We start from the raw sequence: 26520 nt of genomic DNA, 5'->3' as shown, positions 1-26520 counted from the left end.
GTATTCTACAGTTTGCACTAGTAGGCAGCACAGGTTTGTTGGTGCTTGAAGAGAGAAGTGAGTGACTGGTCTCAGGCTTTCCACCTTTTGGCTGGCTTTTTTTTTTTTGTCCTAAAATGTTTAATGGCTGAATTTAGACTAATTTTTATTAGGATTTTTTAAGGGAGTTACTATATTTGTTGGTATTTTGCTTATGTTTTTTTGTTCGAAAAAATCATCTTTGGGGAAAAGATGATTATAATTTAGCTGTTTTTTATTCTAAAATTCAATTCTGAAGTTAATTCTTGAAATCTAACATTGGAATTATGCTACAGTTAGCATTTTATTTTGTTATTATAAGGACAAATTAGGAGCAGTGGGCTTAACAGCATAGGTGAGGATTTTTAATATACTGTCATTTCTAGAAGGAAAATGGAAAAACCAATATACATTTCATTATAATTTTAGGATGATATTAAAGTTTTTTTTAAGGAAAATGCTCATGCATGACTAAGCTCTCAGCTTCTTGAACTAGGGAGTAACTCCTTTTCATATGGGCCCCCGTTAGCACATTTCAGTCAAAACAGCTAAATAGGTCATTTTCCCTCTGGTTTCAGATTCTCTTAATGGTGTTTTCTGTTTTTAACGGGGTAACGTGGCCACATTTTCTTAGTCAGAATCATTTAAAAACATGATGCTGCTCATTAGAAAGCCAGATGGGCGGGGCGCCTCCCTGTATATTGTTTCTGGGAGGCGGTCTTGTAGCCCTTTCACCCGGTAGTGTTGATGTGAATCTTTTTTTTTTTAATTTTTTTAATTTTTTTATTTTTATTTTTTTATTTATTTATTTTTTTCATTTTTCTGAAGCTGGAAACGGGGAGAGACAGTCAGACAGACTCCCGCATGCGCCCGACCGGGATCCACCCGGCACGCCCACCAGGGGCGACGCTCTGCCCACCAGGGGGGCGATGCTCTGCCCATCCTGGGCGTCGCCATGTTGCGACCAGAGCCACTGTAGCGCCTGAGGCAGAGGCCACAGAGCCATGCCCAGCGCCCAGGCCATCTTTTGCTCCAATGGAGCCTTGGCTGCGGGAGGGGACGAGAGAGACAGAGAGGAAAGCGTGGCGGAGGGGTGGAGAAGCAAATGGGTGCTTCTCCTGTGTGCCCTGGCCGGGAATCGAACCCGGGTCCTCCGCACGCTAGGCCGACGCTCTACCGCTGAGCCAACCGGCCAGGGCTTGATGTGAATCTTGTCAAGTAAAATGTGTCCATTGTTGTGCTGCCTTTAAAGAGCACTCCAGATTGCGCAGCCCCTGAGAAACTCGGAAGAGTTCAGGAGGCATTCCCCTTCCTGGGGCATTTCTCGTCCTTTCCTGTCTCTGTCTCCCCTTTGCTTCTGCTGTGACTGGCACTGTCCTGTCACTAGGGATGAGAGGGAGGAGGGGGAGGCTGGAGCCTGGGGAGAAGGGAGGAGAAGGGCTTCCAGAAGTCACCCAGGACCCGACCTTGGTGGCGCAGTGGGACAAGCACTGTCCTGTCAATAGGGATGAGAGGGAGGAGGGGGAGGCTGGAGCCTGGGGAGAAGGGGACGAGAAGGGCTTTCAGAAGTCACCCAGGACCCGACCTTGGTAGCGCAGTGGGACAAGCATCGACCTAGAACGCTGAGGTCAGCGGTTCAAAACTTTGGACTTGCCCAGTCAAGGCACATATGGGAGTTGATGCTTCCTGCTCCTCCCCCCTTCTCTCCCTCTCTCTCTCCTCTAAAATGAATAAATAAATAAAAATAGTTAAAAAAAAAAAAGTCACCCAGGAGACGAGTTACTTCTGTCCATAAACTGCACACGTGTTCTGGGAGCTCCTACAGCTTACCCTCGTCTCGTCCACACACGACCATGTTTGCTTGTATTTTGCAAAAAGCTTCTTTGTAAAGCCTTGTCTGCAAACACCGTCGTCCACTGGCTTTCCCCAAACCCAGTGGGAGTAGCACCCTAAAAGCGCAGGCTTTGGAGCAGTGCTGCTCAGTGGGGCTTGTGGAACACCCACCCCGAGAGTGTCTGGGCTTCCTGCTCAGAGCGCTTTTGTGGACTGCACTGTAGATGGACTGAATCAGAGCTTCTGCGTAGCTGAAGTTTTTAGTCATATTCCTGGGCGAAATTTATACGGACTCAACCTGGAGAAACCACCCTGCTCTGGAATCGTAATAAATGGTTTGGGTCCTTGAATGCAGTGTGGATGGTGTCCCATAGTGTCCCCTGCAGCTGGGCCAGTACCCTGTGAGCAGGATTAACTGTGTGACAAACTATTTAATTTTTTGTTGTTACAGAGACAGAAAGGGACAGATAGGGACAGACAAACAGGAAGGGAGAGAGATGAGAAGCATCAATTCTTTGTTGTGGCACCTTAGTTGTTCATTGATTGCTTTCTCATATGTGCCTTGACCAGGGGGCTACACAGAGCCAGTGACCCCTTGCTCAAGCCAGACCTTGGGTCCAAGCTGGTGAGCCTTGCTCAAACCAGATGAGCCCTCACTCAAGCTGGCGACCTTGGGGTTTCAAACCTGGGTCCTCTGCATCCCAGTCCAATGCTCTATCCACTGCGCCACCGCCTGTTCAGGCCAAGCTATTTAATTTAATTTAAATTTTATTTATTCATTTTTAGAGAGGAGAGAGAGAGGGAGAGAGAGAGAAAGAGAGAGAGGAGAGAGACAGAGAGAGAGAAGGGGGGAGGAGCTGGAAGCATCAACTCCCATATGTGCCTTGACCAGGCAAGCCCAGGGTTTTGAACCAGCTACCTCAGCATTTCCAGGTCGACGCTTTATCCACTGCGCCACCACAGGTCAGGCCAAGCTATTTAATTTTAAATTACTGTTCTTAGACCATTATTCCTGTGCTTGTCGGTAGTATTTGTCATGTTTCTGACAGATTGCAAGATCCTCACGTGCCCCTTAAATCATTGGAGAGAGGTTAAATACCATGGTCCTGAGCATATTTTATTGCATTTTATTCAAACCTTAAAAATTTATAATTCAAATACAGACTACATGAAACAGTCCATTGACTGAAACAGTGAGTGACGGAGCGCTTTGTTCCCTGGTTAGGCCACGTAACAGAAACTAAAATGTACGACGCACGTTTGTAGTGCCTTTGGCTGCATTAGTGAGAGGCTCGTCTGTGAAATTCCTACATCACATTCACTTTTATTATTCTTATGAGTGATTTATCACTGATACTGGTATTCGAATTCCTTCTTAAAATTTCTAAGAAATTTTAAGTTATTTTGGACATTTTGACTTTTAAATAGTTTATTCTTTTTTCCTGGTGATTTTAGATTCATCCATTGAGTCGGTCTTTGAATATTTATTGAATACTTATGTTTTCAGTAATGGACTGTGTTCGAAAGCCAGTCATGATAAATATGCCACCACCCCTGTCCTCAGGGACATGCAGAGCCCTGGGTAGGATGAAGGGAAGGGAAGAGCTGCAGTGATACCATGTGTGTGCTCTGGTTAATGGGCAGAGGATGGTGATTGCGGGTGGACGGTAGTTACACAGACTAAGCTAGAATGTAGTGCATTCCCTCCTGCCTCTGCGCCTGTTGTCTTCTACAATGAAGATCCCCCTATGCATAGGATTGGAGAGGAGTGTGAATGAGAAAATGTATGAAATATTGTTGTACCTGCCCAACTACGTACCCTGAATGATGGCTGTGTTGTATAGATTATTGTAACAGAAAAGGAGTACGAGAACTGAAAGGGTTACACATACAAAGAGCAATTTTTATGTTGGTTAATTTTATGTAACTAGACTATTTAAGCTGGAAATTCTGCGATAAAAGAGGGTATTGTATGTAATGCTGGCTGCAAAATCATTCATTTGGCTTTTTAGGTACCAAAGCAGCCAGACTCACAGCCTCATTCTGAAAACCTAAGTCGCCAAGGTGAATGTGGGAAGAAGCAGGTGTCTTACAGAACTGACATTGTTGGTGGAGTGCCCATCATTACTCCAACTCAGGTAATAAATTAATTCTTCTATGTGTGATCATTTCATTTCTGTACGTGGATTTCAGAATGTTGTCCGAACGGAAACGGCGCATCTTCTGACTTCCTCCAGGTGTGACCTCCAGGGTGCTCACTCTCACTCTCACTCTCACACAGTACTTCTGACCCCAGGTTTGGGGTTCCCCCACACTGAGCCATGCGTGGCACCAGCTGGATGTCCTGTAATTGACTACATTTTGATTCCCGGACCCATAGGTCAAAGGCTCCATCCCACAAGACTGCCTCCCTGGCCCCCGGCCCTCAGATGCCAGTCGGAGTCCAGGTTGTTGCCTGTGCTGCTCACCCGTAGGCTCTACATTGCAGTTTTTGCACACCCCCCTCCTTGGGTCCAGTTTGCTTGTAAAGTGGCTTATATAGAAGTGAGGAAAGCACTTCACTTCCTGTTTGCCAGTTTATTACAGAGGGATGTGATAAAGGGTGCAGGTGGACACCAGACGGAAGGGCGCTTTTGTGCCCCTCGGGCACCCCCCCCCCCCCCCCCCCCCCCCCCCGTCAGCATCCTGGAAGCTCCCTCAGCCCCTGTCAGCATGCAGGCGTGTTCCAGCGTTCACTCCATTTCTAGCCCCCTCCTCTCTGGAGAATGGGCTGCAAAGTCCCTGCTTCTGATTCTGGCTGGGTCTTTCTGGTAACCAGGACCCACCAGTAGTCACCTCCTTAGAACAGAAGACACAGCCATCACCCAGGGAATTTCAGGGGATTCAGGAACTGGGAGCAAATACCAAACATACTGCTCACAAAAATTAGGGGTTATTTCAAAATGATTATGAAGCAATAAAAAAAGGAAGCTCTTGATTTTTTTTTTATTAGACAAGAACATCAGAAAAGCAAACGACAAGTCAAAGAAAGTTTGATTATGCATATGAGATGCAAAACCAACTTTTATTTCATTGGTGAAAATGCACTGTACAAAGGCTGAAAGTGCTGGGCTGGAGTACCTGCATGTGCCCTGACCCCCTAATTTTTGTGAGCAGAGCATTAGAACAAAAGATACTGTGTTCTTATCACTGCAGAAATCACAAGGGTTTTAAGGAAGTTTCTAGAAATAAAATTGCTAAATCAAAATGTTTGTGACTAGGTATAATTTTTTAAACCTGTTCTTCAACAACCTGGCCTAGATGAGCTAAACACAGGACTGGAATTTTGGCTCAGTTCTATCAAAAAAAAATACTGATATTAAGTAAAATACTGAGTGAAATAAAATACTGGTATGCTAAATTAAATCTTATTTGGGTATTATGAAAAATATAAATTTATTTAAAAATTTGTGATGAAATTAAAATTTTTGTTTGAGCTTAAATTTCTGTCTTGCTATTAAGTGAATGAGTTTGTAACACAAATTACTAGCAGTTGAGAAACCAAGAATTGTAAAGAAATTAATTGGTATTGCCATTACTGGGCATTTTCATATGTGCTTTTTTGAACTTAAAAGGCTTTGGCACTTCATAAAAAAAAACCAACCTTTAAAACCCAGTTGTGTTATCTACCATAATTTTCAGAGGGGAGTATTAGAAAGAATTCTTATTACATCAGATACTGTAATTATTGAGTGCTTTCTTTATGCTGAAGCAAAGGTATATTAATGAGCAAAGACTCTGCTCTAATGGGAGGTTATATTTTTCATCGAAGTTTGATAAAAAATAATCTAGGATTTTGCATGTGTTTACTTTTTTAAAAGCAATGATTTCTATCTGGTAAGAGTGTTTTTTTTTTTTTTTTACTTTATAAAATTTATTTATTTTTATTTATTCATTTTAGAGAGGAGAGGGAGAGATACACAGAGAGAGAGAGGGAGAGAGAGAGAGAGGAGAGACAGAGAGAGAGGAGAAACAGAGAGAAAGAAGGGGGGAGGAGCTGGAAGCATCAACTCCCATATGTGCCTTGACTAGGTAAGCCCAGGGTTTCGAACCGGCGACCTCAGCATTTCCAGGTCGACGCTTTATCCACTACGCCACCACAGGTCAGACTTAGAGTTCTTTTTAAGATATAGCTAGAGAGCTGCTGTCACCTGGGCTGTCTTGTGTGGACATGGGGGTAAGACGTGCTTGTTTACAGTTGTGTCAGGGTATCATGTTGTTTGTATCTGGCCGTTGTAACTTTGTAGGGAATTAAGACTTGGCTGTGTTTTGACTTGAATATAGTTAGTCAATTCTAAGACTGTGGCAGGTGCCATGTTAAAAAGATCCCAAAGAATTTTATTGCTCTGTTCTGCAATATAAGTCATTTAATTGCGAAGTAGTTTTTACTCATTATAAAAGCATTTAGATAATATATTATCAAGAAAATGCCAAATCTCGTTAGGATCATTAATTTATTCAGTACCTGTCAGGTTTAGCACTTAGTTAAGTGCTGGGATTACAAAGTTAAGTCTAATTTAGTGCTGTTGACCTGTGTAAATGTAGGACAGGTTGGAAATTCCTCAAGTTGTGATATGAGTATTTAGTTTTTTCTTGAAATTTGGGAATCCCTGAAAGTACACCTTTGGTTGATAAGTAGTATTCTTGGTTACCACATGCTGTATGTCATCAATAAACAGGAAGCTAATACTTTGGGGAATATAAAAACCTAAGTGTAGTTAGATTTTTAAAGCACTGGACATACATGTAAAAAAAAAATGAAACTGCAACACATCAGAAAAGAGCAAAGGAGAAAATCTTTAAGACCTTGGACCAAGCAAAGGGTTTTTGGAGTTGACATAAAAAACACAATACTTAAAAGGAAAAAATCGATAAATTTGACCTCATCAAAATGAAAAATGTATTTGCAAACCACACGTCTAACAAAACCCTTGTTCCGAGAGTATAGTAAGAACTGTCAAAACTCCACAGTGAAACAGCACAGTTAGACAATGGGCAAAATTCATGAGCAGAGATTTCATTGAAAGATAAAAGATACACAACTGGCATACAGCAGTAGGGAGGGGAATGCAAATGAAGACCACAGTGCCGTATTCACTGCGCACCTGTCAGAATGACTCAGCTGAGGCCAGTGTAACACGCGGACAGGGCTGCGGAGAGACTGAATCACCCGTACGTGCCTGGTGGGGATGTGAAACAGGGCAGCCACTTTGAAGAAGGGTTCAGCAGATTTTTATGAAAATAAACTTGCAGTTCATATATGACCCAGCATTTATACTCCTAGACATTTGTTCTAGAGAAATGAAGACTTAACATTTATATAGAAACCTGTACATGAATGTTTATAACAGTTTTAATCCTAAAAACCCAAAGCTGGAAATAACTCAGATGCTCTTTAATGGGTGAATGGTTAAACAATCCAATCCAGGACAGCTACTCAGCAATAAGAAAGGATGAATCTTTCATACAAGGAACAGCCTGGGTGAGTCTTCAGAGAATTATGCTGGGTTATAAAGCCAGTTTCGAAAGGTCTTACTGATGACGTTTGTCTTGTACTCTCTAAGTGTTGGAATAGTCAAGATGGAGAACAGAGCAGTGGTTGTGGAGGGGTTTGAGGATCGGGGCCCGAAAGGCATCTCCAGGGAGCCTTGTGGTGATGACCACTGTGCACATTGGTGGTGGCAGTGGTTACTGGATTGCACAGAACGGTGCACACATGCGTGCACACACATGTGAGTGTACGTAAACCGGGCGAGGTCTGACTGTAGTTTGTGGAGCGTTCCAGCATCAGTTTTATGATGTTCTGTAGTTACAGTTTCCCTGTTTGGGGTACCATTTCAAGGGTTCTTAGTATCTCCTGTACATTTAAAAAAATAACTTTCTGTGAATCCATATAATTATTTCAAAATGAAAAGTTAAACCCTCCCATCCCCCACACAAGAGAAATAGAAATCTGTGGTGTAGTCACTGATGGAAAATTATGATTAAGTATCTCAAATTGGAAACTTCAAAAATCTGTGTTCTTAACCAAGAGTTTAAGATTCCCACTAGGAAAACAACATGACTTACAAATACGCTTTTCTTTGTTTTTTAAATTTTTAAGTGTTTTTCAAGTACAGCTTACGTTAAACATTACTCTGCATCAATTTCAGGTGTACAGTTGTGGACAGTCACACACTTTACAGAGTGTTCTCATGTTTCCAGTGTCCGCCTGGCACCCTACACAATTATTACAATGTTACTGACTTTCCTGTGCTGTGCTGCAGGTGTGCTTTGCAGCTAAACACACAAGAAAAGAATTTATTTTTTGCTTCATTTTAGAAAGAAGAAGTAAATGACTGTGGGGAAGGTGTTGACAGAAATCATCTGAAACGGTCACAGAGCCATCTTCCTTCCTTCCCTCCTAAGCCGCCATCAGACGGGGCGGTGATCAAAGCGGGGTACTGCGTGAAACAGGGGGCCGTGGTGAGTAGTGAACAGCCCGTGCACAGAATGAAAACGTGTGTGAGAGCAGACTCGGCTCCCAGATAGCTTGTTCTGTGACATCCCCAAAGTGAGGTCCGTGCATGGGGCGGCAGGTGGTGGGCTAGTCTGTGTCGTGACTCAGTGCCCATTGTCTTCCTGTTCTGTGAGCAGCTGAGTGAAGTAATGCTATTACCATTGGCCTTCCATTTTAAATGAGCTTTCCTAATGGTTTACTTTCTTTCCAGAAAGTTGTTCTATTGATTGGGGAGTGGAAGTCAGCCTAACACAAGATTTGATCCTGGGCTGACCTGAGTTGAAAGCTCTGTGACCTTGGGCTGCTGAACCTCTCAGCCTCAGTTTCTTTTGAAGGAAAATCACATTCTAAAGCCCGCCATTCAGAGGTGTTGGGAAAGGTGTGAATAAGAGAGAGCAGCACAGCACCTGGTCCTTAGGCGGCGCTAACGCGCTAGCCCAGGCCCTCTCACACGGCCACATCTGTGCTGGGACTGTCGGAAGGGCAGGTGCATGCCCCAGTATTTCTAAGGTTTGGAGTGCCTTTTAAAAATGTAAATCACTTCATCCGCGTGGGAAGTAAGTTTTACCATTTCTTAAGAAAATAAACGTTAACGTTTTCAAATAAAAGAGAAGAATTCTGTGAGTGAAGAAATACTGAAACTCAACTGGCAGTTTCTGTCTCGCATCACTTGTGATTAGCTCAGGTCTGCCAGGCGGGCCCTTCCAGTTGGTACTGTCAGACCTCCTGCAGGGTGCGGGCCGTGTAGGGAGGGCAGGCGGACGCCCTGCAGGGTGCGGGCCGTGGAGGGAGGGCAGGCGTCTCTCACTCCACCTGTCTCCAGGGGAGGTGGATTTGCAGGCTGCGCCTCACTCATGTGTTAGGGTTTTTAGGGAGACGTTCCTTAATTGTTTTTTTCTACTTCTAAGTCCAAAATACCAACCCTTAGAGATACTGAAGTGCTTTCACAAGAACTATGTTTCATTGACATAAAAATTTTGTGCCAAGAAGGTTTACATTATTAAATATTTATTCTTTTACTACTAAGAATTAAGTACCTGTAGAAGAATTCATGCGTTTTGTCGATGGGGAAACTTGATGTGGTTTAATACCATTTCCTGCTCTTGCTCTTGAACTCTTGAGAGCATTTATTTTGTGCGGGTTGTGGGGATTGGGAGGATGGGGAAGTGCTTTTTTTTTTTTAAACTTTTAGAGCATTAACTATATGAAGTGTAGTGTGAAGCCATATGGTTGAAGCCGGGAGCCCGCCACCAAGGTTGAATTAGGAGTTGCAGGCCTGAGGGGTGGGTGTAAGAAAGGAAGTTTCCGGAGTCTCCTTGCTGCGGGAGGGTAGGTAAGTCTTCTCAGGGCTTGACATTTCCAGTTGTGGGCTCATTTCATAACCATGAAATGGTTATTATCATCTGACGTTCTTAGACACAGAAGTCTCATGTTTGTGTTCATCTCTGCTAGATGAAAAACTGGAAGAGAAGATACTTCCAATTGGATGAAAACACAATAGGCTACTTCAAATCTGAACTGGTATGTGGCTCTGTCATACATGTTGCTTTTAAATGTTAGAGAAGTATTACACTGTGGTGATTTTTATATACATATATATGTGGTTTCTTATCCTGTTTTTTATTTTTTTAATAATTAAAATCTGTTTTTGAAAGATACATACAATTCAGTTTTTGTTGTACTTTTGGTTAGTGGTATCTTGTTAAATATATGTGAACTAAAAAGATGGGTCTTCAGAGGCATTCCACCTTGCATATTAGCAATATCAGACTCTCAGTCTGTAAATTTCCTTACAGGAGCACTGGAGGTGGTGGTGGGCAGGGACGTCTCTAAAAGCCAGCGTGTAGTCCTCTCCTCACGTCTTCTGTTCCTATCAGATTCACGTTTAAGTTTCTTCATGTAAAGTATTTTTGTTCTATCTGAAGGTAGAACCAAAGACCAAAATTCCCCTTTCATTGGTTTGAGTAACATCTCATTTAAAATGTTCTTGTCGTGTGACCTGAGTTCTGCATTAGATTGTCGGATAAATTGAATTCTCTACTTTACACATCTGGCCTCCCTCTTCCTGTTTTCTGGGACCTGTGAGGGGAGCCGGGCACTTTAGTTAGTGAAGGCAGCGGAATGGCCCTCGGCTGCGGGGCTCTGCAGAGGGAATGTTCTGGACGTGCACTGGCCAGGTCTGCCGGCTGCGTCTGCGCACTGGGAACGTGGCTGGTGTGACTGAGGAACCTGACCTGACTCAGTTTTAAAGCTAACACTGATTGTATAGAATATTTGTTTGTTTAAATCCGATAGTTGCGCCCAGTGAGGGGCTGCTGCGTTGGACGACAGCGCGCTCGAGAGTAGTGGGGAAGAGGCTGAGACTCGTCTCAGGTCCCTGTTCCTCTGGGAAGCTTTGACTCGGGGGGAGTGTTTCTCCGTACACCCGATTCCCACTCCTGTCGTACACATCCGCTCTGTGTGGTGATGGGATGCACACTCTCCTCACCAGGTCAGAATGGGAGCCGCTTAGAGCAGCGTTTCTTTCCCCTTTCATGCACGCAGCTCCCAGTACTTGGTAGATAATCAGCGGGTGTTTTTGAATAAATGAAAAATGACATATCGTAACAGGATAGCATTCGAGTCTTTCTTAGACTTCAAATTCTAAGAGCCTCAACTGGAAGTACCAGTTACTTGGTTCAAGAAGTACCAGCCTGGTGTCTCAGAAGGCTCCCTAGGCTCGGTGGGCAGCTTGAGTCGCTGCTCTTAATCACCGCCAGCACCCCGGGGAAGTAGTCCATGCGGCACCCGCTCACTGATCTCCACACAGCCCCCGTGCACTGACTGGGAATGGGTAGAAGGAATAGTCAGCGATGATCTGGCCTTTGGGAGCTCAGTTTTGCCGAGAAATTGACCTGTACCTCTGTCCTTCACAGTATTTGTGATAGACAAGAACTATTAAAGAAATATTTGCTAAATTTTGAAAGCCTACATATGGACATTATGCCATAAAACGTGAGACAGAATACTGAACTATCATAGATATAGAGATATATGTATTTAGAAATGTGTTATTTGATTAGAAAAGACAGAGCTGAACACACTAAATGTATTTATAATTATCGACCTTTATCAGTTACTAAGATGCGTGTTTCAACTTGTCTGAGCTCCCAGGGTATCCTGAGCCGCTGCACGTGAGTAGCGGTCAGGAAGTGGCCGTGCACAGGTGTCACTGAGTTTGTAATTCTGCACCCACAGCGGTTCTGTTCCTGTCTGCCACCACGTCGCCCTTCCTCTGTGAAGCAAGTCCTAGACATTACCATTTCATCTATAAATACTGTGGTAGGCATCTCTAAAAGATAAGGACTTAAAAGTTTTTTAGTAAGTATGAAAGACTTAAGTACACAACAGAAAATGAGAAAGTATTTGTAGCTTGTGTCAGAGATAAAACATTAATATCTCTCTCTATGAAGAATGTTAGAAGTAGAGGGGAGGAGTCCTTCCTGGTTATGTTCCCCCTCTTTTCCTCTCATCAGTCCTCAACAGTTGAGACCTAAGCTTTTTCAGGTGATGCGAATCAGTGCAGGTGAGTGTTGAGGGAGCGGCAGAGCAGCCAGGGTGGGCAGGAGGCGGCCGTCCTGGCTCTCAGCCCAGCGTGGGTAGGAGAGGAGGGCGCCCAGCCCGGCACGGGGCAGAGGGCGGGGGGGGGGGGGGCGGCGCTCAGCCCGGCGCGGGGCAGAGGGGGGGGGCGCTCAGCCCGGTGCGAGGCAGAGGGCGGGGGGGGGGGGCGCTCAGCCCGGCACGGGGCAAGGAGGGGGCGCTCAGCCCGGCACGGGGCAGAGGGCGGGGGGGGCGCTCAGCCCGGCACGGGTGAGAGAGGAGGGCGTCCACTTGGGGAGGAGGGTGGTGGCGAATGACAGCAGTGGTCACACAGGCTTACTGATAATATAAGGACACGCATTAAGGGTGGTAGAAGTCCGCATACTTGCAGTTGAAGGAAGTAATAAATGTGAAAAGGGGATTTTTTAAAAATTTTATTTATTCATTTTAGAGAGATGTTTTTAAGTTAGATTGGAATTGGAAATGTTGAAGTGAACTTCTAATATATACAGATAGATGTGTAAGTAAATATAGATGTAAATGTATTCGTGTGTTTACATATATATATCTATACTCCCTAGCTCTGGGTACCAGATAAATGACCATTTTCCATTGGAAGAAACCTGGGCTCCCTGGAGAAAAGGCAAAGTGGAGCTGGGACAGGAGAAATAAGTGTAAAATAATCCTGGAAATCTGTATGTTAGAAAGCAGGGACGTGCTTACAGAATGATAGGGACGTGTTAGAGGACCCAGAACCCGACTTGAAAATTCCCCCCCTCACCATATTTGGGGCCGTTTGAGCATTAAAATTAGTAATGACGGTAACAGATTACTGTCCATTCCTATTCCAAGATAGGAGTCCATGAGCCCACGCGGACATAAGTGAGCGAGTGAGTGGTTGTACGTGTGTGTGTGTGATGAAGGAGAGGTGGCGTGGCCTCAGAGTGCCCGGTACAAAGGGGAAGGGGAACTCCACGGTGAGGAAGCCTGCTGGGGCACTGTGTCCAGGTGGTCAGAGGATTCACGTGCACATCAGTGAAGAGATGAATTCAAGTCACTTACCACCTGACAGGATCTCTGGAGAAGCATGCCGTGCCACTTCGGTGACATTCCTGACTCTAATCATGAGGAAGCATCAGACACCCACGTAAGGGCTGCTTTGCAGAATAACGGCCCTGTGATCTCCAGTGGAGTCGAGGCTAGGGTCGTCAGGAAAGGAGGACTGAAGGGAAGAAAAGAGATGGGACAAGTAAATCCAGTCTCTGACTCTGAACTGAATCCTTTTGCTTTAATAAAAGACATTTGGGTGACACTTACTGATTTTGGTGGTTGTATTGTGATAACATAAAAGGATGTTTCTATACGAAACACGCACTGAAATGTTCAGGGTAGTAGGAGCCATGTCAGCAACGCCCTCTGCAGTGGGTTAGGAAAATCGGTTCTTTGTGCCGAGCTTTCAGCCTTTGTCTAAGTTAAATTTGTGGTAGTTTCAATGTTTGATTAGAAAGTTGGGAAAATATCTGGCAGAAAAAAGCAAAAGATGTGACTTGTTAATTTATTTACAAAGAAATTAAAATGGCCCTTAAACATATAAAGAGGTATTTTTAATATCACTTGTAATTAGAGAAGCACAAATTTATGAAAAATAAAAAACTTAACGAAAATATGACTTCTCTGTCATGAGACAGCTGTGGCCGAGTGGGTAGGTGGGCAGTCCTCTGCCCGCAGTGCCATTCTCTAACCAAGGGCCATGGGGAAACGGCTGCTCAGAGCTGGGGCAGGGGACGTGCAAGCTGAGCTCAGTCAGAACATCTGGTCCCGCAGAAAATCAGGAAGTGGCTCAGAGAAGGGCTGGGGTGTGTCAAAAGGATGCAGAAGCCAGCTTGAAACTCAGACAGTTTGAGCAAGAAAATAAATGGTAATAATGGAGCATAACTCATCGAGTTAAATGAGTCATTAATAAATAAGTGCAGAAGGAAAAGCATTTTCTTAGTGTAGAATCCCAGCTAATGTAGGTAGACGAGTTGATGGGGTTAGAAAAAAATCCCCATTGATAGCCACTGGAGTCATGGTGGTTCCAGGCGAGAGTGTCCAGTGTTCACTACTCTGGAGGTCAGAGATGACCATAGGCTCCAGGTGTTCCCCACAAGGTGTCTAATGATGACAAGAGAAGAGGAATCTTGCAGTGACTGTGAGGCACAGCCTTCACGAGAGATCAGGTTGACACTATGATGGGACAAACCACTGTCTGGCACCCTGAGAGTGATGCATGGAGAGTGCAGTTTGACATCACCTGTGGTTTCCTGCCTGAACCCCTCACCCCGAGTCCGAGCGTGATTAACGTCAGACAGACCCAAACGGATGGCGTTCTGCAGAATGATCAGCCTGGCTTTTTAAAACTGTAAAGGTCAAGAAGGACGGAAGAACTAACTGTCCCACAGTGAAGGAGAGTAAGACAGGACAGCTAAATATGAAGACGGTATGAGCCCAGACTGAACCCTGGGTTAGAAAATACAGAGTATTTCTCCTGCTGTAAAGGGAGCTGGCCAGGCAGGGAGTGACACCTGGACACAGTGTGGACTGGATAACGGCATGGCAGCGGCGTGGAGGTCTCAGTTTCCCCACTGGTGCTGTGCGCCTAGAAGAGAACATCCTTCCTTGTTTCAGAAAGTAGACGTGGAAGTCTTTTTTTTTTTTTTCTTTTTGGTGACGGAGGCAGAGAGAGGGACAGATAGGGACAGACAGGAAGGGGAGAGATGAGAAGCATCAGTTTTGGTGTTTTTTTGTTTTTTTTTGGCAGAGACAGAGAGAGGGACAGATAGGGACAGACAGACAGGAAGGGAAAGAGATGAGAAGCATCAATTCTTCCTTGCGGCTCCTTAGTTGTTCATTGATTGATTTCTCCTATGTGCCTTGACCTGGGGGCTACAGCAGACTGAGTGACCCTTTGCTTGAGCCAGCGACCTTGGGTCCAAGCTGGTGAGCCTTGCTCAAACCAGATGAGCCTGCACTCAAGCTGGCAACCTCGAGGTCTCGAACCTGGGTCCTCCGCATCCCAGTCTGACGCTCTATCCACTGCGCCACCGCCTGGTCAGGCGAGAAGCATCAGTTTTTCATTGTAGCACCTTAGTTGTTCATTGACTGCTTTCTCATATGTGCCTTGCTGGGGTGGGGGGAGGGAGGCTTACAGCAGACCCAGTGACCCCTTGCTCAAGCCAGCGACCTTGGGCTCAAGCTGGTGAGCCTTGCTCAAACTATATGAGCCCACTCTCAAGCTGGCCACCTTGGTGTCTTGAACCTGGGTCCTCTGCATCCCAGTTCGACACTATCCACTGTGCCACCGCCTGGTCAGGCAACCCTGAAGTCTTTAGTAGTGAAGATGTAACATATTCACAACGTGCCCTCAGACATTTTAGGAAAAATACATATTCACATGTACACTAACTGATTTTGCCAGTGTGAAATAATTAACATTGGTACAAGGTATACAGAATTTTTTACAGTTTGAGATTATTTAAAATGAACTATTTTGTAAAACTTTAGAGAAAGATTTGATTTTAAAATGTTCAACTGTGTTTTAGTTTTTTTCTTAGATTCAAAATAATGGCATGTCAATTTCATGATGTTCAGTGAAATACAGTATATAGTATTTAATGGAACATATATATAGTATCAAATGTGATTAGAAACTAGTTGTGCCTTATATTTGTATCTTTCTTTTCTATTTTTTTTTAAAGTGAGAGAAGGGGAGATATTGAGACAGACTCCTGCATACACCCTGACTGGGATCCACCTGGCAACCCCTGTCTGGGGCTGATGCTCAGATCACCCGAGCTATCCTCAGTGCCTGGGACTGATGCTCCAATCAGTCGAGCCACTGACTGCAGGAGGAGAAGAGGGAGAGAAGGGGGGAGAAGGAGGGAGAAGGAGGGGAATAGAAGCAGATGGTTGCTTCTCTTGTGTGCCCTGACTGGGAAATAAACCCAGGACGTCCATACTGGGCTGATGCTCTATCCACTGAGCCAACCGGCCAGGACCTATATTTGTATCTTATATCTAGTTTTGTAACCTTAGGTTAGGTAGTTAACTGTCTGATCCTCAGTTTCCTCAGGGAATAGTGGTGCATGTATTGTATGGTTATGAAAAGTTTAAGTAAAAACATTTAAAATCTAGCACTTAGATTACTAAGTGTCCTAGCACTTAGTAGATGTTCGATGAATTATGCTTGTTAAAATAATGTATTCATATAAAAGTGTTAGTCTTAAAATGATGCATTTAACTGAAGGTAGTTGGGTATTCACTACTCTAGTGCCTTCTATATCAAAATAACATTTCAACTCTACTTACTGGGTACATAGGGGTTGATTGGGGACTGATTAATGGCTTTTAATAGGCTGTTGTCATAAGGCCAGAAATAGTACAAATATGTGTTTTATGCCAGTTTCTTTGTTTCATACCAGTGTCTATACCGTATTTTTCACTCCATAAGATGCACCTGACCATAAGGCACACCTCGGGGTTTTTTTTTTTTTTTTTTTTCATGGGTACCATTCAGTCTTTATTCCACCACTCATTCTGTCTTATCCCACATGGGCAAGATCACCCCACCTCCCTGGTACTGCCTCTAGGGACCACAGGCCTCACCACACCTCGGGTTTTAAGGAGGAAAATAAGAAAAAAAATATTCTGAACCAAATGGTGTGTTAAAATATTTAATAAAAATACGGTAGGTTGTAGTATTTGAGCTAAACTGATACTGGATATTTCAAGGTCAATTTATGTCTTAGCTTTGCTTCAAGAAAAAAGCATAATTTTCACATAGACAGCTAACACTTACGAAGACTTTATGAATATATTTCATGTATCTGTTTGCCTTTTATTTGTTTGCCAGGAAAAGGAACCTCTCCGTGTAATACCACTTAAAGAGGTTCACAAAGTCCAGGAGTGTAAACAGAGGTAAACACCTGCTCTGATTGTGTGTTTTTTGTGTATTGGTAATGCAAATTGTGCTCTAGTTTGATTGATGTGCTTACAGATGTTATTTTTAACTTCTTATAGTTGGTATATGCTAGAACTTTTAAAACCCTTGGATTCAAGTGTTGAGATTTATTTTGTTTGAAAACTAAAAATTAGGAAACAATCTTTAAGCTTATTAATGGAAAGAATTTTAATAAGAACAACTCATCATATTTGACAAATTGATGTATTAGTATTGTAGGATTTGAGACTGGTGCAGAACAGAGCTTTGTAAGAAAATGTGGTAATTGCCTTGTTTCTTAGAGCCCACTGATTTCTTCATGGTAAAGACTTTGAATTTTAATGTAGTTCTATGAACTTTTCCTAACACATACCTGTATATAATCGTGTAAAATAAGTAACATTTAACACAAAAAGAAGTTGAAAAAGTTGATAGTTTGATATTAAGTCAGTATTTTACCTGTAATGTTTACTTGGTTATTAATACATATTTGGTATTGTGTAAATAAGGGAAATAGCAAACAAGTGCTATTTGAGGACACTGGGAACATTTTTTTGTTTACAGTGACATAATGATGAGAGACAACCTCTTTGAAATTGTGACATCGTCTCGAACTTTCTATGTGCAGGTAAGATACTTCTTTGAAGAGTATAGATCCTCTTATCAAGAAATCAATAATTTTAGATGTGAAGTAATTCACCAAAACATGTTCTGTACATATGATTATTGGTGGGGTGCATGTTCAGCAAGTAAGGGTGTTTGCTCTGAGTTAGTGGAATAGAATTAAGTAGTATGTGGAGGAAGGGAAACGCTACTTTAACTTAGATGTTAAGTGTGTACTTTCAACTTTGATTATTTTTGCACATAGCTTGGAATTTTGATTATATCATTTTCGGTAATTTTATAAAAGGGAGGCTTAAATACCCATAATAAAAGTATATCTCATATTTAAGTTTAAAACATCCTTTTTACTTACCACATTCATTAGATTGGAAATTTAAAAAAAAACATTAGTCTTTATTTTATAAAACTTATATATGCTGAGTGCAGAAAATTTAGAAAATATAGAAAAATATGAAGAAAAGGATGGTTTGTAAAACACAGAATCCCACATTCAGGCAACTGTTCTTATTTTTTACTGCCTTTCTTAAGACATATTTTTATAACAAGTGGAGTCATATGAAATCCATTGTTATATCCTACCTATTTGATATATTATGGTGTTTTTTTCTACATCATTAAAAATTCTCTGGAATCCTTTTAGAACTGTACTCTTCTATTGTATGAATGTCCCACAATTAAACTGTGTTTCCACTACGTTGTTACTGATGACTCATTTACATAGTTACCATACCATACATTTATTGTGATAAATAATGTGGTAGTGCATATTGTCATGCAAAAGTTTGCCTGAATTTCTTCTTTAGATAAGTTTCTAGATCAAGAGTAACTGTCAGAGCATAAAACTTTTTAAACCTCTTTATTTTGCCAAACTGATGTCTAGTGTTGTTCTCCTATTTGAAGTGAATGAAGGTATATGCTTTACCTTTGCCTACTTGGAGTTCTTCTTTTTAAAAAGTTATTGTTAGCCCTAGCCGGCTGGTTCAGTGGATAGAGCATCGTCCCAGCGCACAAGGTCCTGGGTTCCATCCCTGGGCAGGGCGCGGATGAGAAGCAGCCAGTGAGTGCACAACCAAGTGGAACAACTAAGTGGAACAAGTTGATGCTTCTCTTTCCCTCCCTCTCTCAAATCAATGGAAATACTTAAAAATACATGTTTAAAAAAATTGTTAATATAATTGGTTCAAAAATGTTATATCTTCAAAGTTTTTAAATTCTGTAATCTAGAGGTTAACGGCAGTATCTCTGCACCCCTGTTAGGGCTTAGTTTAATTAGATTAAAGTGATAGGTTTTTAATTCGCATTGGAAGCCAAGGTCCTATCAAGGTGTGGACTTTGGACTACGACTACCAATACTTTTAGGATTATGGTACCACTAGAAATTATTTCTAGAAAAATAGCATGTAAAATGATATTTTAAAAATATCCAATTACCTAAATATCCTTGTAGCAGATTGGACAATATAGCAGCAACTACAGAGAGAGCAGAAGAACACCTTTCTTTTGACTTCCTCTCCAGAACTTTTGATATTGATACTTTCAGATGTGTCTGGTCTGAAAATGTTAAGTGCCCAGTTTATGTCTCTGTAATAACTTACTCAGCAAAACCTGGTTTAGAAAGTGATTTCTAAAAATTCTTGAAACCATTGCCTTGGAATGATTTTGTTGTTGACACTTGGTTACCAGTGCACATGTGTTGGATTTTAGGCACAGGAGCCAGTTTTGAGGACGGTGGACTGACTGAGGCCTTTCTCTCCCCAGGCGGACAGTCCTGAGGAGATGTACAGCTGGATTAAAGCGGTCTCGGGGGCCATCGTAGCGCAGCGGGGGCCCGGCCGCTCAGCGCCTTCTGTATGTTCCGGCTCGGGGGCGGCTTCCCTGGGCTCCCCCAGCCTGTCAGATTATTTTCTTCCTGTCCCCTTACTCCTTCTATGTTCTTTCTATATTGAGGTTTATTTGCATGGTGACTTTTGTACCAATTGGACTTGCAAAAAAATAATGCATTCCTAATTTAATGCTTTCTTATAGTATTATGTACACATAACTTCTGTATACATTGTATTAAATGCACAAGTAGGACCACTAAAGAATGAGGTTTCCTGCTTTTAGGAGTTCTTAGCTTGTGAGCGGGCCTGACCTACTCCTAGTAGAGTCTGTGCCTGTTTGTGTACGGCACCTCAGGCGTAGCCTGGCAGTTCTGTGAACGTCCCCGTTCCCTGTTTCCTCTCATTTCAGTGAAGGTCTTCTTTTGGCTTAATAGTGCCACCACACCATTGAGCAGCTGGCACGCTGACTGCTGCTGACTGCTCTCTGTCAGTATTTTCCGTGTCATGTTTTCTTACTCTCTAGCAGGTTGATTTAAAAGGCTGCTTTTGTTTACCATCTTAATGATCTCTGTGGTGGTATGACAGTCAAATTGAAACAGCTCAACATTCTCAGAAATAGTAAGAAAAGTGTTTTACCATGTCCAAGTACATTATGGGAATAAGATTTGTCTTTAAAATACTTTGGTCACTGGTCTGTGATGTAAAAATACAAGTTCTAAAGAATGAAAGAACGTTAAGTTCTTGAAGTGTTGCACTTGGGTCTGCAGAATGCATTCTGCTCCGTGGCGCGGTGCCCTTACTGTCCTGACCCGTCGGGAACACGGCACACTCTGCCCTCAACTTCCCTGGTGGGAATGCTGTCGTTTTCCTGCTACTGGTACCCACAGATCAGTAAATACAGACCCATCTTTCTCATTTCTTATTTAAGGCATCCTCCTTACATCCTTTTTGGAATATCAGAAGTTCCTTTCCTAGGTATTAATTCAGTAACTGCCTGTGTTTTATATGACATTTCCGTAGTCACATATGAGACTCTCTGCAAAAACAATGTCTGCTGGGAAGAGGAGAAATCGGAGCAGGGCGTTTGTGTCTTGTGCTTGTGGTGGGGGCAAATTGGACTCTCTAGCTGTAACTGTCGGCACAACTTTCTCTCTCCTCCCTCCCCTCAGGATAGGTTAACTCTAATCTTAGCTTTGCACTGTGTTCCAGATGCGGCAGGCCAGAAGGCTGTCGAACCCTTGTATACAGAGGTATACATCAAGAACTGGTGAATGCGGCATGTATGTGGGCTCTCACGCAAACGTGCCTTCTTACTAGAGGGCCGGACTCACTCACTGCTTACCACTCATCCTAGAAAGTTGAGTTAATCCGACTGCCATTCGCAGTTAACATGACTGTGTTACCACTAATGCACCTGTTCCACCACAGGCCTCAGGTCAGAGTGTTCTAGGGGAAGAAACGATAAATAATGAAAAAAGTACAACTTGACTAACTGGGAGTCATAGTAAGTGAGCTCCTAAAAGTGAATTTACTGCATTGCCGCAGGAGTTCCAGTTGCTATGTTTGATGTATTTTGAGTCTTTTTTACTACACCACTTGAAATGCATCCGTGGCCTATGTACACTCAAGCATGCACGTGCGTTGGATGAACTACTGTCTGCATGGCATTTAGTCTCAGGTGAAAGGCAGCCTTTAATGAGAAGCGACAATGTTGGTCATTTGTAGCACTTTGTCCTCAAAGTCACGTGTGTCATGTGGCGATGCATTTGGAATGGTCATAGCTAAAGAGATCTTCAAATTTGGTCTAATTCGAAGCATATTGAAATTAACATTCACACTGATCGTTACTTCAGCACAGTTATATGATAAGTGGTTAAGTTTGTACCACGTGTTACCTCAACAATCTAACACTGTGTGAATGTACCATACATTCGAAACAACCAGCGCAATTCAGTGAAAAGCTAGGGGCTGCCACAAAGTTCAGGGAGAGGTGACATGTTTAAACTATGTGGGGTAATCCCCAGTGCTGATTGGAAAATACACTTTTAACTAAAACAAGAAAGCCGGTAGGCCCCCTTTTGAGCACAGCTCGGCTGCAGTCGGACCACTGGGTTCCGTGCAAGGCTGCCCGAGTCTTCCGAGTGTCAGAGCTCCCCAGCTGGCTTTGGTGACAGAACTGGTTTCTTAGTGGAGCTGGCTGCTGGCCGCCGTCGCTTTAACCTCACTCCTGCAGGCGCCTTGCTTGGGGAGCACGTGCACTGTGCGCTGCTTGGCTCGGTCTGCTCTGTGTGTGTGCTGCTGTTTGTTTTTCAGAGAATTCAGTCTCGCTGAGTTGCTAACCTTGTTGATGGCTGACCAGTCTGACCACCGCCCCTCTTTACAGGAGCATTCCAGCGGCCCCGACCCCAAACACACTGCCCGCGCCCCCGGGGCCGCCGCCGGCCCACATTCCGCCGCCACTCGCAGCCGCTCTCTGGGCTCCAGCTTTACCGTGGAGAAGCGAGGATTTTACGAATCTCTTGCCAAGGTCAAGCCAGGCAACTTCAAGGTCCAGACTGTCTCTCCAAGAGAACCAGCTTCCAAAGTGACTGAGCAAGCTCTGTTCAAACCTCCCAGCGAGAACGACCCTCAGGAAAACAGCGGTGACCCAGTGGACTTGGATGATGCGAGCCTCCCCGTCAGTGACGTGTGAGCCGGAGGCGCGTGGAGCCCGACCCGCCGTCAGCCCCTCAGTCTCCGTTCGTGAGGCTTCTCGCCAAAGATGACGAAGGGTGACACGTGTGTAATGCGTCTGTTGGACTGCCTCTCTGGTGTGCTCTTCATAAGCTGGTAAACCAAGGAGCGAGAGAGTGGCCAAACTGTCATCTCTCTGCAAGAAAGAAAGAAACCTAATAGGGTCTCAGTACCAACTGTCCGAAGTGTTGTGTGTTCCCATTTGGGTGATGAAGATGTGTGTGTGATGTTTTTTCCTAGTGAATTTGACAATTTTAAATGTTTGTCAATTTAAAACATTAAAATGCTTATTAATTATCTTGGTTGTTTTTACAATGCTACCATGACTTCTATTAGTTGGTCAATATTACACATTCTTACTGGTTAATATTATTGAATGAAATATTACCAGACTAAGGTATCTAAACTCATGGTGTCTGTGGTGCTGTAAAGTTTATACTGCAATTAGTGGACTGTTTTGACACAAGACCCATTTCTGATGCCCGGGATCTCGAGGTGAGTGCTGAGTTTGCATCGAGGATACAATTGGACTGTTGGTGAGGATTGTGGTTGTGCTGGGGCAGAGAAAAGGGGGAGATTAAATTTTAAACAACTGTGTCTTGGACATTTGTTTGAAAGAGGTTAAATAAGACTTGCAGTAATTGCTTTATTCAGTGAAAATTATTTGATGTGAAATTTCTGGGAGAGCTGATTTTCTTATCAAAATTTTGTACGTAGTTCTTATTTCTATATTTGGATCAGTGGGAGACCTCAAGTTTATATGTAAAGACCTATTTCCCTTGCTCATGCAACTGTGGCCTCAACTTTTTGTCACTAACAACCTATATTCAAGTGCCTGTGTTTTTCATTTTGTTAATGTTCTCAAAAGTCCTACATGATAAAATTAAGTTTTAGTAGCATAGTTTAATGTGTTAATATGAGATATCATTTTATGTTAAAGATGCCAGCATGCTGGCATTTAACAACCTGTGCAATATATATGTTTTAAAACACAAATTTGAGTACACATGTAATCACGGGGAATCACAGATCTAAGCACCTCTAAGGAATTCCTTACTGAGGTGTCGGCTGATAGACCAGACTGAGGGCCACGCTGTGTTCAGGCTTAAACAGTTGCTCTAAGAAAATAGTCTTGAATTTCACGTGCTGCTATTTTTATGATATTTTACCGTTTCACAGTACTGTTTTGTGTTGCATTCATACATGTCCTGTTTCTCTTTTTCATTTTCTAAGATGAGTTCCGTCTGAGAAAGAAATTCTGTGCTGCAGTGGTGGCGTCCAGAGGTGACTGCCGATTACACTAGAGTGACCATAGCATCAGTTAAAAAACCCAGATGCATAAAGAGTGCACCACTCCACTTTTTTATTCATAAGCTAACATTTAAAAAAGTTTATTTAGAGTTTTTTCTTTTTCGCAGCTACATTTGAAAATGATAGAAGGCAAAGATTTTAAGTCGTTACCACTTTTTATTCATTATCGTGGCTCTTCTGCAAGTTCCTTTTCGGCCTGCTGTCCCTCCCGGGAGCACACCCATGCCTCTTCCCTCTCAGAGTGCTTCCCCTGAACACCAAGAGGCTCCCCGCCCACAGGACTTGCAGCCAGGGGGGCGCTGGGCAGTGGTTCGTCCGGGGCTGACTGCCTGAACCTGCCTCCAGGGCCCCCCTTTCCCTGACTCCCCAGTGAGCCAAAGCACCCCCCCCCCCCAGGCTCTCTCCTTTGGCTGCGTCTGTCCTAAGTCCTTCCTTGTTTCACTGTCCCCAGCTCTAATGGACGTACTCTCAAAATCAGTAAAAAAAAAAAAGTTCTCGTTTCACGAACACACCTAAGAAATCTCGTGTAGACTGATACTCAGGAACCTGACGCTGGTTTCTGTGGTACAGCCTCTTGCTACACGTTTATTTCAGCGTATTTTGCTCTTGGTCATTTGGTGTATCTCATAGTGGCAAAACACTCTCTGTTGGGACTGTCTGTGGAACTACCCTTGTATTCAATAGCATAGGAAAATGTTCTGGTGATTTTTTGGGGTCTTCTGGTATTTATCTCAATACTTTTATAATCCTATGAAAATTATTTAATTATTTTAAAACTTATACTTTCCTTGTAAATGTGTCACACCCGAATGGTCAGAAGTTACTTTGCGCATCGTCACGTTTGCTGCATTTTTTTCTCTGTACATACAACACGTCTTCTTTGGGAACAGGAACACGTGTGTGCTTCCCGGCGTTGACTTTCCCATCTGTCACCTGCCTGTGTCCAGCTGGCCGCACACTGTACTGACTTGAGAATAAAGTGCTCAGAATGAATTCGAACGTTTGGCTCATTTGTTGTGCTTGTATGTCAACAGGTTGTAGAATGTGTTTGGTTAATGCACGCAAATTTATATACAGACTTAAAGGACAGGCTGTTTGGTAACCTTTGAAAGACATAGCGCATGAAAAAAAAATCTTTTTGGGAAAAAAAGAGTTTGCTTATTTTCTTCATTATAATGTCATCAAAAGCAAAATCCAACATGTTGGCCTCAGAGCCGGTTTGAATCCCCAGGCTGCCTGCAGTGCGTGGCGTTTGGTTAGACTGGGCAGGACGCGGAGGGCCCCATGCCAGGGCTGTCTGCTCCCTGGCTGGGCTGTGGCCCTGCCCGCAAACCCTGCAAACCCTACCCATCTGGCCGGAGGCTGCTGCCAGTGGACCTGCTTTCTAACGGCACTTCACGCCCACAGTGCGCTCAGCATCTGATAATAATGGACATCTGTCTTGGTAATTTTTATTAACTGGTGTGATTTAACTTTTCCCTGGTACTTATTTTAAATATTACCATTTAAAAAAGAAAATGAGAAAGTTTTTTTTTTGTTTTTTTTTGTTTGTTTTTTAGTGAGAGGCTGGGTGGGAGGCCGAGACAGACTCCCACATGTACCACATGCCACAACCGGGATCCACCTGGCATGCCCACCAGGGGGCGAAGCTCTGCCCATCTGGGGCCCCTGCTCTTGCACTTTTTAGGGTCTGAGGCAGAGGCCATGGAGCCGCCCTCAGCACCAGGGGCCAACTCGCTCTACTCACTAATCAAGCCGTAGCAAGCCATGGTTGTGGGAGGCGAGGGGGGAGAGAGAGAGAGAGAGAGAGAAATGAGATGGGGGAGGGGTGGAGAAGCGGATGGGCACTACTGTGTGCCCCGAGCAGGAACTGAACCTGGGACTTCTACACGCCAGGCCTATGCTCTACTGCTGAAGCAGCGGGCCAGGGCTGAGAAAGTTCTAAACTTGGTTGCTTTTACAAAAGATCCTGTCCTCCGCTTTTCTTTTGCTGCTAGTTGCTGTGCGGGACGTTTCCGGAAATGGCGCTGGCTTCAGACCTCTTTCGGTTTGATTAACAGTTGGGGAGGCAGGAAATACTTGTAGGAAAAGTGTGATGATACCACAGCTTGCTTCCAGATTTGGTAAGAAGCCTCTGTGTCATTGGAAGGGTTTGCCAGTTCCTCACAGGACATGGTGAAAAGCAAGCACACTTAGAAGGATTTACATTTTCTAGTGTCAACTTTCTATGTTATACAGATCCAAAATTATTTGTATGGCCTTTTTAAAAGATTTTTGAAAATTGTGTTTTTGCCAAGCCTCACATAGACATGTATTGGAAATATTGCTGAATTGGGGTTAGCATTTAGTTTGGATTGATGAAATAGTGTCCTATGTTGACTCATGTCAAGTGACTAGTGCGGTTACTATTGTAGTCATGTGGTGATGGCGCCACCTTCTGGTTATGTCATTTCAAGTTTCAAACCAAGCAATTTGGAGTCTATTTCACATTATTTTACTCAGAAAATTAGAGAAGATATGCAAATAACTTCTTTAAGCTTTTTTGGGAGGAGATAATTTGTAGATTCAATTAAATATTCGTGAGAAATACAGAGCCTCACCTGACCAGGCGGTGGTACAGTGGATAGAGTGTTGGACTGGGATGTGGAGGACCCAGGTTCGAGACCCCGAGGTCACCAGCTTGAGCGCAGGCTCATCTGGTTTGAGCAAGGCTCACCAGCTTGAGCCCAAGGTTGCTGGCTTGAGCAAGGGGTCACTTGGTCTGCTGTAGCCCCACGGTCAAGGCACATAAGAAAAGTCAATCAATGAACAACTAAGGAGCTGCAACAAAGAATTGATGTTTCTCATCTCTCTCCCTTCCTGTCTGTCTGTCCCTATCTGTCCCTTTCTCTCTCTCTCTTTCTGCCACAAAAAAAAAACAAAACAAAACAAAAAAAAGCCTCTTGTGTGCCACTGGTCAGTTTTCCCCAATGATAACATTGAAAAGCTATGGTAAAATATAATGAAGATATTGACACTGATACAGTCAAAATAAAGAACAACTCTATCATCACAGGGATCCCTCATTGTTGCCTTTTTATAGT

General features: G+C 43.4%; 1 protein-coding gene across 4 annotated transcripts in view; it reads left to right on the top strand.

Annotated features, from left to right (window-relative positions):
• Window positions 1–24436, top strand: part of PLEKHA1 (pleckstrin homology domain containing A1) — a 51398-nt gene extending 26962 nt beyond the window's left edge. For 2 of the 4 annotated variants that reach the window (XM_066354736.1, XM_066354735.1), the window contains exons 6-12: window positions 3864–3989; window positions 8212–8355; window positions 9842–9910; window positions 16860–16924; window positions 17511–17574; window positions 19329–19418; window positions 21777–24436. In XM_066354736.1, the coding sequence (XP_066210833.1) occupies window positions 3864–3989; window positions 8212–8355; window positions 9842–9910; window positions 16860–16924; window positions 17511–17574; window positions 19329–19418; window positions 21777–22085 (867 nt within the window). In that variant the 3' untranslated portion in view covers window positions 22086–24436. Of the gene's footprint in view, window positions 1–3863; window positions 3990–8211; window positions 8356–9841; window positions 9911–16859; window positions 16925–17510; window positions 17575–19328; window positions 19419–20602; window positions 20674–21776 lie in introns of all 4 variants that reach the window. The other 2 variants (XM_066354738.1, XM_066354737.1) reach the window with 2 other exon arrangements.
• The last annotated feature ends 2084 nt before the right edge of the window (window positions 24437–26520 follow it).

This window comes from Saccopteryx leptura, chromosome 13 (assembly GCF_036850995.1).
Source record: "Saccopteryx leptura isolate mSacLep1 chromosome 13, mSacLep1_pri_phased_curated, whole genome shotgun sequence".
NCBI lineage: Eukaryota > Metazoa > Chordata > Mammalia > Chiroptera > Emballonuridae > Saccopteryx > Saccopteryx leptura.
Note: the sequence above shows the minus strand (reverse complement) of the source record. Positions and strands in the feature narration are given on the sequence as shown.